Source organism: Staurois parvus, unplaced genomic scaffold (assembly GCF_062004578.1).
Source record: "Staurois parvus isolate SC_StPar_1 unplaced genomic scaffold, SC_StPar_1.0 ptg000860l, whole genome shotgun sequence".
In the NCBI taxonomy this organism is placed as follows: Eukaryota; Metazoa; Chordata; class Amphibia; order Anura; family Ranidae; genus Staurois; species Staurois parvus.
In genome coordinates, this window is record NW_028318656.1 from 1,222,621 (window position 1) to 1,235,885 (window position 13,265).

Consider the following 13,265-nt stretch of genomic DNA (forward strand, 5'->3'; position numbering starts at 1 on the left):
ACCCCCCCCCCCAGAAATAATAAATTCCCCACCAGCAGCAATAGATTCCCCACCCGAAAGAAGAAACCCCCCCACACAATGTCAACAGATTCCTTAGCAGCCAGCATCATAGACCCTCCAGCACGCCCTAGTACCCCAACCTTTACATACATTCATAGTGGAAGGTTTTTGGAACTGCTTTCCCCCACATTCCTGCTGAAATATGCAATGGTTACATCTTTGTTACCTCTGAAAAATGGAAATTCAATAAAAATGATTGATCAAGAACAAAAACATGGGAGAACTTGAGCTTGGAACATTGCACCAATTTTACCTAATCAACTGCAATCCTTCTTAGCTCTTATCAGCTGCCTTATGGCTTTCTGAACATCTTTGTTCCTCAGACTATAGATCAAGGGGTTCAGCATCGGGGTGATCACCGCGTAAAACACAGCCACCCTTTTGTCTGTGTCTCCTGTAACCAAATGTTCAGGTCTAACATACATAAATATGGCCGATCCATAGAACATGACCACCACCACAAGGTGGGGAATACATGTGGAAAATGCTTTCCTTTTTCCCAAACGAATTGTCATGACAGCAATTATGATTCGGATATATGAAATGAGGATTAGTGAAAGTGGAATGAAAAGCATTAAGGGCAAGCAAATCAGTTTTATGATGTCCATTGCTGAGATGTCACTGCAAGAGAGCCGAAGCAACAGAGGGAGCTCACAGAAAAAGTGGTTGATGGTGTTAGGGCCACAAAAAGTTAAGCTGAATGTAAAATATGTGTCAAAAGATGAAATGACGCAACCAGTCAACCATGATATGCTGACAATACGAAAAGAGACCATTGTGTTCATGATCATATTGTAATGCAGAGGGATGCAGATAGCCACATATCGGTCATAGGCCATGAATGCCAGAAGAAGACACTCAGTTTCTCCCAAGATCAGGGAAACACAGAACTGGACAGCACAGCCAGTGAATGAAATACTCTTTTTAGTTGAAAGAAAATTTACTAACGCTTTGGGTACAATGGCGGAAGTGCAGCAGATGTCCAATAAAGAGAGACTAGACAGGAAGATGTACATGGAGGCGTGCAAACGTTTGTCAGTCTTCACAGCCAGAATGATAAGGAAATTCCCAGTCAGTGTGATCATGTAAGCTACCAGGAAAATATGGAACAGCAGGACTTGTATGAAAGGATCCGATGAGAGGCCAAGAAGAATGAACTCTGTGACAGTACTTTGGTTTTGGGTGTACATATCAATCACTCCAAACTGAGATGAAGAAATATTTTTGGTTCTTATAACGTAATCATTTGTTTTGTATTTTTCATTGTCTGCTACATAGATTATTCAAGAAACTTTTTGCCTCTATTTTAAATAAAATAATTATGTATGAATGTCAAACCACAATTGGAATGAAACACTCCTAGTAAAAACACGAGGACTTTAAAGGCTTTGTACTCCAGGCAGTAACACAATCAATGTTCATAAATGATATCATTTTATTACAACAAACATAAATATTAAAATATCTGGTCTAAATGATCATAGATGCTTCCACGGATTGAACAAAACACCATTAAAAACATAGAAGGATTCTGCAACCGTTACACGGACCCTTGTGCATTCCTGATGGTTTTAAAAAACTGCTTCCTCAGGGACCTCACTGGAGCATCTACAAAAAAAAAATGCATGGTAGCCTCACAGAATACATAAACATAGACATTTTGCATGACATAGAACAAATTAAACCATATATACAGCTTACCACACAGTACTGATGTGGGCATGCGTGAATCCTACAATCCCCACAAGACCACCACCCAAAGTGATACACAGACCAGGACCCCCACAAAAATGCAGGGGACAGCACTGGAAGCACTGGACCAAACAGGGAAGAGATGGAGACTGCAGCCAGCCAAGCCACCACCACTAAAGAGAAGATATATTCACTATATGACACTGACCAAAATCTCTAACCTATGGAACAAATAACCAAATCCTGATAGATATCATGTAAGGCTAAGTACACGATCCCTACCAATCTCATAACTATCTCTCACTAAATCCCTTCCAATTTCGTATCCTTCCTCCCACCTCCATGCTTCTTGTCAGTACATGCACTGATTGGCTGCTTCTTCCCACAATGGAGCTGCCTTTAATTTCTGTCTTTTATATCTGCCTAGAGTTTAGTTTTAAATTGTTCCCTGTGCCATAGATGGGTAGTACAGCTTGTGGTAAGAGAATCTTCTTGTCCTTTTCCTGCACTGCATTTACTCCGATATCTGTCTTGACCTTAGCCAAAAAAGATCATTGTGGAAAGTGGAAAGGCAGCGCTGGACCCGCAGGTACACTCCACTGGTATTGTTATCTTAAGATATTATGTTGGTGTAAATGATCTGGTTCCTGGGCAGGTGGCTTCTGCACCCCAGAAGATCTCCACAGTCTCCCTGGCTTGTAGTGTATTGTAAGAAAGGTTGAAATTGAAGCGCCATGCCACTGGCTGCCAAACAAGCTGCTGATTAGGCCTTTGCTTTTAATTCACAATGGAATAAATACCATTGCAGGTCAGTTCACTCATGGTTTGTTTAGTTTATTGCCAGTCAAGCCTTGATAAAGGGAGCACTTGGACACCCAAAACACGTTGGCTAATTCTCAAATTATACCCCAGAACTTTAAAGGAATACAGTTGAATCTGGACCTCTTAACAGTGGTGTGGTGCTTCAATTTCAACTTTTCTTACAAAAAAGATAGTCAAAGCTTTGTTATGTGTTCTCTACAGCAAACATAATAATTCCATTTTTAAAAATTTTAAATTTTAAACTTTAAAAAATCTTTGTGTCACGACACTCAGAAGTTATAATTCTTAGCCTCCATTTACCCTAATTGACCCATAGGAAAAGCTCAAGTCCACAAGTTTGCTTGCAACCATTGGGGCACATATAGGCTACCTAATTCTCAACCACTTGATTCTGAATGATATATAAAGTAAATTAGTTCATGTTGTAAAGAAACCATTTTACAAGCCCCACCATAGCACTATATGACAATTTGAAAAAATTGAGCAGTGAGTATTTAAAATTACCTGAAGGCATTTTTCATGTGAATAATACATTTTTAATAACAGACTTATTTTAGAAAGCGATAGAAAATGATAAAAAATGCTTTCAAGCCTACTTTACTTTTAACATGACATAGTAATAAAAATTATGATAATGAGAATGAGAACAATAATAATGCTGCTCATAATTATTCCTTTTGTCTTAATATTTCAATAAAAGATGTCATTAGATCCGTGTCTTTCTGCAGATTGCACTATAGTGCAGCAATACATGGATTCAAGTGGTTTTTATGTTAGTATTCAGAGTCTCATGAGTGTGTGTTGCTTAGTTCCCCAAAGTCCCCAAAGTCCTATGTGTCCTTGCGGCATATTTTTTGCATATTAGGGGATTGATTAACAAACCTTTTCTAATCATTATCATTGGTTTTAGAGAAAACAATCCTTTTTTGGAGGGAAAAGTGTACTAAAAAGTGTGACATCAAAATATAACTAAAGCCAATTTTTTTTTTAATTTTGGAAGTGTCAAACCACTTTAATTTTTTTTTCTCATTGTCATTCATTTGCTAGATGTTCCCTCTCTGCCATTTCTGTTAGTCAGTTTTCATGAGAACAAGTGTCCCCATTGGAAGATTTCCCTTGTAATCCTGTTCTGATGGCAACTAAAATGTGGGATTTTTTTTTTTACTTTCAGTCTAATTGGCATTGGAAATCATGACATTTAGGAAGACTGAATCTCCTTAACTGGGACACAGACAGCAATAAACAATTGATAGGGGTTCTAACTTCTCCCACTTTATCCAAATCTAAAACAGTTTTGCATTTAGTTATACTTTAAGTTCTAAGAGGGCAAACCTTTCATTGGGAATAATAAGATCTGAGCATCAAAACCTGTCAGAGGGGTGTGATTATGAACCTTATTGGAGTACGTGATACTACATTCCCTCTTCTTTCCTGTCTCCTACTCAGGAGGGGGAGGGGGGATTACACAGGGGCTCTATGATTCATCTTTTGAAAATGTTGACTACGTTAGACTGTTTGTTATATATGTTTATAGTTGGCGAGACCCTCATTGGGTTACTGGGTCTCCCCATGACTTTCACTGTACAACCCAAATAGGCCTTGTTTCATCATCTGAAACAGTGGGGATGAGTTATTATAAATTACATTGTGGTAAATATTTTGGCTTTTTGGTGGGACCCTCTGGTCTCACACTTTTTGCTCTCTGCTTGGGACCCTGCCAGAAGAGGACACTTTCTACGTCTGTTCTGCTCATTTTCAGGTTCCTCTTCTCTTTGCTAGTCTTTCCTTTCACTCATTTTTCTGGTCTTCTGAATCCCCCCCCCCCCTCCTTTTTTTCTCTTTAAGCTCGGACTCCAAGGATCACACTGCTGGCATAATGCTGAGGGTCACTCTCTTATCTTTGAATGCACACGGTCTGAACGTACTGGAAAAGAGGTGGTGGGTGAGGTGTGGAGGAATTGTGCCCAAGTGGTGTTTGTTCAAGAGCCACACTTCAAACAATCCAAACTCCCATGGCTTGTGACTTCCAGGTATCTGTCCATTTATAACAGCTGTTCCCATGACTCTAAATCCAGAGGGGTTAGCATTCTGATATCAAAACAGATAGCATAGTCCTTCTCTGATGTCAGACCCTGGGTTCAAACCTGGGCCTTCTGTGGTGAGAGGCAATGTTTCTTCTTGCTGAGCCACCTGGAATGCTGGACATCTCCCTTGACAATTATTTGGATGATCCTACCTTGACCTTGTTTATCTTGAACCTTGAACCCCTTGCTCCTCCCATGATCTTCCTGATAAAAGCCATGTCTCTGCATTTCCTGTTTGCCAGATTATTGTGCCTTCTCCAGCCAATATCCTGCTTGTTTCTCCTGCTGCCGTCTATACCTTCGCTACCGACCTTTGGCTTGCTCCTGGAATATGATTCTGCCTCATCCTCATCTACTACCTTTTGTGACCGACCCATGGCTTGTTGACTGACTCCGCTTCTGCTTGATCCCTAACCTGTTCGATCTGCTATTGGATTTCAGCTTGCTCATTCCCTGGTGGGGTGATCCTGAGATCTATGACCTGGCATTCATACGCAGCCAAATCCATCTCCACCATTAGGAGCTCTGGTGAAAACCGGTTAGTGCTTAGACCCCGCACCTCAGGTGAGCCTGCCTCATTTCCCAGGGTGACCTGCTGGTGTACCTATCCTGCTGGTTTCAGGTAAGCCTTACACTGCTATAGCAACTGGTCTCTGAACCTGACCTAGACTGTGACAGCAGATGTCTTAAGGGATGACCTGGGTAGATTCCTGTTTGTAAAGGGTTCCATATGTGATCATCGTGCCCCTCATAACTGTTACTCTAGACTTGGTTATTTCATGGTACAGCAATCCACTCTTCCACTGGTGCTCTTTAGCGGCACAGGAACTCATACAATCTCAGACCATGCCCCGATCTTGCTCTCCCTACTTTTAGAGGACATGTCTCACCCAACTGGCAAATGGAACCTGAATGAAAGCCTGATCCAACAGCCTCAACATGCTACTGCCATTGCAAAGGCCATTAGGAAATACTTTGCCACTAACATGACTGAAAATTCCTCCACGTGCATTATTTGTGAAGCTCATAAGTGTGTGTTGCGGGGCTTGATATCAGGTTGGGAGCTCAGGTTAAAAAGGAAAAGCTGCAGGAGACGTCATACTTACTTGACCTTATTCATGCCCTAGAAATAGCCCACAAACAGTCTCTTGAAAGGGCCGTTGATATAGAACTAAAGAATCTTCGTGATTCCCTTAACTCCATTCTGCTTACTAAAGCAAAGGTGAAATGAATGTATTCTAGACGGCACTTTTATGAACTTGTGGTAAACCAAGTTGGCCCCTGACCAGAGTGTTTGAAGGAAGTACAATCTCACTCTTCCCAAGAATAGTGCTACGCTGCCCCCTAGTGATCCAAAAAATACTCTAATAATAAACACCCTCCTGAGCAAAAAAGCCAATTTGTTTCACATATTTATTCTATTCCACATTGGGTTTGATGCTCAGGAGGGTGTTTTTTTATTATCAATTTATTTTTTTGGGTCACTAGGGGACAGTGCATCACTATTCTTGGGGAGTTTTATTGACGTTGAAACACATTTAGGTGCTTGTAGCAACTTATCATTTATTTGTGGTAGCACCTGAGTATTATATTCTTATTTACAATCTCACTCTTATATTGCATCCATAACTACCCCTCAGGCTAACAAACCTTTTAGGTCTAAGGAGATTGCAAACTACTTCAAGACCTACTACGAAATACTTTATAATCTTTTCAAGCAGGGCTTCCCCCGTGATTTGAAAAACCGCATGTCTTCCATAGATGACTATCTGCATACCTCTGGCATGCCTCAGATTTCTAGGCAGCAGAGGGAGACCATAGATCACCCAATTCTGACAGAGGAGGTTTTAGCAGCTATTCAGGCTGTGTATAAGGGCAAGGCCCCGGGACCTGATGGTTTCCCATTGAACTATTACTGAATGTTTGCAGACCAGCTTACCCCACACTTGGTCGTCTCTGGTAATGCCCTTTTGGACGGGGCATCTTTGCTGGTTGACTCTTTACATGCCCAAATTGCCTTGATACTGAAAGAGGGCAAGGATGGATCAAGGATGGATCGGACTGTGCAAATTATTGCCCCATCTCATTATATTGCTGCCATTGCATCTGAGAGGCTAGCTAGGAGAAGGGGGGATGAGAGAGGTGACCCTCCCGTGTTTTATTTTTTTTTCTTCTCCCCCTTTTCCCCCAGCTCTCCTTCCCCACATCAGGGTTTCAGGTCTCATATATGGAGAAATTAGGAGGGTTAAATGGGCAGTAGGAATCAGGCAGATGATAAGTGAAAGGAATTCCCAGTGGGAAGGTCCCATGACAGATTCAAGGACAAAACTTAGGCCCAAGGGTTCAGGGGAGGGGTGGGGGGGTGCTGGGTGGGTGGGGAGTGGGAAGAAGAAAGGAAAAGATGATAGGTTTTGTAGTAGGGAGGGAAAAGAGAAAGTCCGTATCTCAAGCTGTCTGTATCTGTCCACCCGTGATGGGAATGTTAGTAGGATAACGGGATAATATTTTAAATGAGTGTGATAAAGTTTATGATAATATTTTAAATGATAATATTTTAAATGAGTGTGATAAAGTTTATGATTTATAATGTAAAAGGATTAAATTATCCAACAAAAAGACATAAGATATTGAGTGAAATCCACCAATACTCCATAGATGTGGTGTTTCTTCAAGAGACACATATAACTCGGGACACAAATGTTAAGTTATATACTATGTACCACACGATGTGGTATTATGCTGAATCCCCAGTTAAAAGAGCTATAGGTGTAGCCTTTGGGTTCTCAAAAAAATTTAATTTCATCCTGGAGGAAAGAATGGAGGATCCTGGGGGCTGGTTTCTATTTTTGAGGGGAAAGTTACAAGGAGTTGAATATACACTAGTTAATATTTATGGTAAAAATAAAAATCCGGAGATATTCTTGGAAACTTTCTGAATTTAAAAAAGGTGACATGGTTGTGGCAGGAGACTTAAATATGTGTCTGGATCTTCAGATGGATGGGTCGTCATGTACGCGGAGAGAGGGGAGTAGGAAATCCAAATTACTGAAGAGATTACTATATAAGTGCCAACTGAGTGATACCTGGAGAGTATAACATCCGGGTGAAAGGGATTTTACCTTCTTCTCTCCGGTACATGGTTTGTACTCAAGACTGCATTACATAATGATCGAGCATAGACAACTGGAGTCATTGGTGAGTTCCAACATAGAGGTTATGTCCATCTCTGATCATGCTCCTGTCACAATGAGACAACGGGTAGGAAGGAATCAGGACAAAATAAATATGTGGAGGCTAAATGCGTTGCTTTTACAGGACCCAGAAATAGATAAAAGGCTAAGGCAGGAAATTGAGCAATTGTTTTGAGAGCAATGAAACCGAGGAGGTCCCGGTGGCCACAATTTGGGAGGCACATAAAGCATATATCAGGGGTATACTGGTCTCCATAGGTGCAGAAAAAAGAAAGAACGAGGGCAAAAAATAAAGAGGTTGATGGAGGAGCTTTATAAATTAGAACAGTTACATAAAAAGAAGACAGATGTTTACCAAAAGATGACCCTTAAAAGAGAAGAACTAAAAGAGCTCATTGGACAGGAGTCAAGAAGAATATTCAACAGGGTCTCAAAAGAAAGATATCAGTGGGGAATACACCTGGAAAATATTTAAAGAGGAAACTCAAGGAAAAGAAATAAAAAAATTGTCTAGAAAGAATTAAAGATGGTAAAGGAGAAATGGTGTACACCACCACTGATATCGCTAATAGGTTCCATAAATACTACAGTAGGCTGTACGACGTGAGCCCCAGAAATCAAAAAGAAACAGAGGAAGAAAAGAAGAAAAATAGGCAGAAATATTTAAAAGAAGTGGAGTTGCCAAGATTAGCACAAGAAAAATTAGAGGCCCTAGAGAGACCAATCACCCCGGAGGAAATTACCCTGGCCCTAAAAAATATGGCCACAGGAAAGAGTCCTGATCCGGATGGATACACTGTGGGATATTTTAAAAAGTTTAAAGATCTCCTTGTTCCTAAAATATGAATGCAATAGGGGAGGGACTGAGAATGATGGAGGAGTCTTTGCAGGCACATATAACGATCATACTGAAGCCCCCCCAACACTCCGCACCTTTGACCTTACTACCACCTGCCCCCTCGACCCTATCCCCTCACAACTCCTACGACCTCCCTCCCCCTCCATCCTACGCTCCCTGACCCACATCTTTAATCTCTCCCTCTCCTCCGGCACTTTCCCTTCCCCTCTGAAACATGCACACATCACCCCCATACTTAAATAGCCCTCCCTGGACCCCAATGACCCGAACAACCTCAGACCCATCTCCCTGCTCCCATTTACATCCAAACTCCTCGAGTGCCTAGTCTACACCCGCCTAAGCTCTAACCTCAACGACAACAACCTCCTCGATCCCCTACATCCCAGCTTCCATCCCCTACACTCCACGGAAATTGCCTTACTTAAACTCTCCAACGACCTGCTAACCGCCAAAGCTAATGGCCACTCTTCAGTGCTCCTACTCCTTGACCTCTCTGCGGCCTTCGACACAGTCGACCACCCCCTCCTCCTCAAAAAAAAACTACACTCCCTTGGCCTCAGAGATTCTGCTCTCTCCTGGCTCTCATCCTACCTGTCACAACGCTCTTTCAGCGTTACCTATAATGCTACCACCTCCCCCTCACTCCCCCTCTCTGTTGGGGTCCCTCAAGGCTCCGTCCTTGGGCCCCTTCTCTTCTCCATCTACACCTCATCCCTTGGCCAACTCATATACTCTCACAGCTTCAACTGCCACCTGTATGCCAACGACACACAAATCTATCTCTCAACCCCCCACCTCACCACCTCAGTCTCCGCCTGAATCACACACCTACTGAGCGACATATCAGACTGGATGTCGCTTCACTTCTTTAAACTGAACCTCTCCAAAACCGAGTTTCTTGTCTTCCCCCCAGCCCGGACACCACCCCCCATTGACTTCTCCATCACATCCAACAACGCCACCATCAAACCCGCCCCGCAGGCCAGAGTACTTGGTGTCATTTTGGACTACAACCTATCCTTCCAGCCCCAAGTCCAATCTTTAACAAACTCGTGCAAACTCCACCTCCGCAACATCGCCTCCTTACTGGCCTGCCTTGCCGCTGGCTATCCCCGCTTCAGTCGATCCTGAATACGGCTGCCCCCCTCTGCCAATCCCTCCACTGGCTTCCGATTGAGCAACGGATCAAATTTAAAATCCTAACACTGACGTACAAAGCCGTCCACCATACTGCCCCAAGCTGCATCACTGACCTAATATCCAAGTACCACCCAGCACGCACACTCCGCTCCTCACAAGACCTCCTTCTCTCTAGTTCCCTGGTCTCCTCCTCCCATGCCCGCCTCCAGGACTTCTCCAGGGTGTCACCCATCCTCTGGAACTCCCAGCCCATCAGATTATCACCTACTCTCCTCTCCTTTAGGCACACCCTGAAAACTTACCTCTTCAGGTAAGCCTACCCCACCCCCCGCTAACTTTCCAACCTCCTCCACTCTTCCTACCACCCCATCCCCCACAGCTATCTCCTCCTGTGCCACCATCCCCTCCCTCCTAGATTGTAAGCTCGAAAGAGCAGGGCCCTCGATCCCCCCATGTTTTGCATTGTATTGTTGTTGTTCTGTCACATGTTCTGACCCCCTTTGTAATGTACAGCGCTGAGCGAAATATTGGCGCTTTATAAATACTGTATAATAATAATAAAAATACTTAAAGAAGGAAAAGACAGCACATAGTATGCCAGTTATAGGCCCACATCCTTATTAAACATTGACACCAAATTGTACGCTAAGGTACTGGAAACCAGAATGAAGGAGCTAAAGCCGGACTGGATACACCTAGATCAGGTAGGATTCATTCCATGAAGAGAAGGTAGGGACAATGGTCTGAGATGATTGCTCCTCCTACAAAGGGTAAATAGAGAAAAATTGCTGACAATATTCCTGTCGATAGATGCCGAAAAGGTTTTTGACAGGGTTAATTGGGAATTCATGTTTCATACATTAGAGGTCTTAGGAATAGGGCCCAAAATGTCAAGGTGGATAAAAGGGCTTTACAACGGTCCATCAGCGGCGATCAAGGTTAATGGATCCCTCTCTCAGTTCTTTAAAATGTATAATGGTACCAGACAAGGATGTCCCCTCTCTCCTTTGTTATTTGTACTGTCCTTGGAACCTGTCCTGGTGAGGATAAGAAAGTGTATAGATATAGCAGGAATAAAAATAGAGGAAGTGGAACATAAAGTGGATGCATATGCGGACGACATGTTGTTTTACATCGCAAATCCTAGAATAACATAGCTTAATTTAATGAGATTTAGCGAGCTATCAAATTTGAAAATAAATCCTGCAAAATCAGAGATTTTATACATCAATTTATCAAAATCAGAGGAGCAGAGTCTTCAAAAAGAGTTTCCATTCCCTTGCTGGGGAAAGGAAATAAGCTACCTGGGAATAAAAATTTACTCCTTCCTTAAAAGGTCTATATCAGGCAAATTATATCCCATTACTAAACAAAGTAAAGGGCAAGCTGAGGAGACTGTCAAAAGGTGGAGACTAGAGATGAGCGAAGTATTCAAAAATTCGATTCAGCTGATTCGCCGAATTCGCGGAAAAAATTTGATTTGAGGCGAATATATTCGCTGCGAATTTAACTTATAAAAAGGGTGTTTCTAGGCTTCAGAGAGCCTTTATATTAGTGAAGAACACTGTACCTTTAATTTAAATGCCCTTGGAGTCTGCTGGGGAAGAGAAATAATACTGTCAGTCAGTATGACATGCAGATGAGTGCCGTCGATCTTAGAATCACCGCACACTTCACTCATTTGGGCAGTCACGGGGCCAAAACCAGAGTGTGGAGCCACAGTGTGGCGGTGGAGGCAGCAGCAATGGGAGGCCATACAGCACCCTATGACAAAATGGAACCCACCAGCAGTGTGAGGAGACCTGAAAGTGGCACATGGCAGAGTGTGGCGATGGAGACAGCAGCAATGGGAGGCCGTACAGGGACCCATGAGACACTCTGGACCTGGCAGCAGCATGAGGAGGCGGTACAGGGGCCCATGACAGATTACGGGCCTGGCAGCAGCATGAGGAGTCGGTACAGGGGCCCATGGCAGATTACGGGCCTGGCAGCAGCAATGGGAGGCCATACAGCACCCTATGACAAAATGGAACCCACCAGCAGTGTGAGGAGACCTGAAAGTGGCACATGGCAGAGTGTGGCGATGGAGACAGCAGCAATGGGAGGCCGTACAGGGACCCATGACATACTCTGGACCTGGCAGCAGCATGAGGAGGCGGTACAGGGGCCCATGACAGATTACGGGCCTGGCAGCAGCATGAGGAGTCGGTACGGGGGCCCATGGCAGATTACGGGCCTGGCAGCAGCAATGGGAGGCCCGTAATCTGCCAGCACCCTATAACAAAATGGAACCCACCAGCAGTGTGAGGAGACCTGAAAGTGGCACATGGCAGAGTGTGGCGATGGAGACAGCAGCAATGGGAGGCCGTACAGGGACCCATGACACACTCTGGACCTGGCAGCAGCATGAGGAGGCGGTACAGGGGCCCATGACAGATTACGGGCCTGGCAGCAGCATGAGGAGTCGGTACGGGGGCCCATGGCAGATTACGGGCCTGGCAGCAGCAATGGGAGGCCATACAGCACCCTATGACAAAATGAAACCCACCAGCAGTGTGAGGAGACCTGAAAGTGGCACATGGCAGAGTGTGGCGATGGAGACAGCAGCAATGGGAGGCTGTACAGGGACCCATGACACACTCTGGACCTGGCAGCAGCATGAGGAGGCGGTACAGGGGCCCATGACAGATTACGGGCCTGGCAGCAGCATGAGAAGTCGGTACGGGGGCCCATGGCAGATTACGGGCCTGGCAGCAGCAATGGGAGGCCCGTAATCTGCCAGCACCCTATGACAAAATGGAACCCACCAGCACTGTGAGGAGACCTGAAAGTGGCACATGGCAGAGTGTGGCGATGGAGACAGCAGCAATGGGAGGCCGTACAGGGACCCATGACACACTCTGGACCTGGCAGCAGCATGAGGAGGCGGTACAGGGGCCCATGACAGATTACGGGCCTGGCAGCAGCATGAGGAGTCGATACGGGGGCCCATGGCAGATTACGGGCCTGGCAGCAGCAATGGGAGGCCCGTAATCTGCCAGCACCCTATGACAAAATGGAACCCACCAGCAGTGTGAGGAGACCTGAAAGTGGCACATGGCAGAGTGTGGCGATGGAGACAGCAGCAATGGGAGGCCGTACAGGGACCCATGAGACACTCTGGACCTGGCAGCAGCATGAGGAGGCGGTACAGGGGCCCATGACAGATTACGGGCCTGGCAGCAGCATGAGGAATCGGTACGGGGGCCCATGGCAGATTACGGGCCTGGCAGCAGCAATGGGAGGCCGTACAGGGACCCATGACACACTCTGGACCTGGCAGCAGCATGAGGAGGCGGTACAGGGGCCCATGACAGATTACGGGCCTGGCAGCAGCATGAGGAGTCGGTACGGGGGCCCATGGCAGATTAGGGGCCT

At 44.7% G+C, this 13,265-nt stretch overlaps 1 protein-coding gene across 1 annotated transcript; it reads right to left on the minus strand.

Annotated features, from left to right (window-relative positions):
* Nucleotides 1-317: 317 nt before the first annotated feature.
* LOC149443288 (olfactory receptor 13D1-like) lies at nucleotides 318-1,250 on the minus strand. The gene has a single exon (XM_089655687.1). The coding sequence runs from the start codon at nucleotides 1,248-1,250 to the stop codon at nucleotides 318-320; it is 933 nt and encodes a 310-aa protein (XP_089511813.1).
* Between the last annotated feature and the right edge of the window lie 12,015 nt (nucleotides 1,251-13,265).

Coding starts and splice junctions, on each gene's coding strand:
- LOC149443288 (XM_089655687.1), bottom strand. CDS start 1,250: ATGTACACCCAAAACCAAAGTACTGTCACAGAGTTCATTCTTCTTGGC.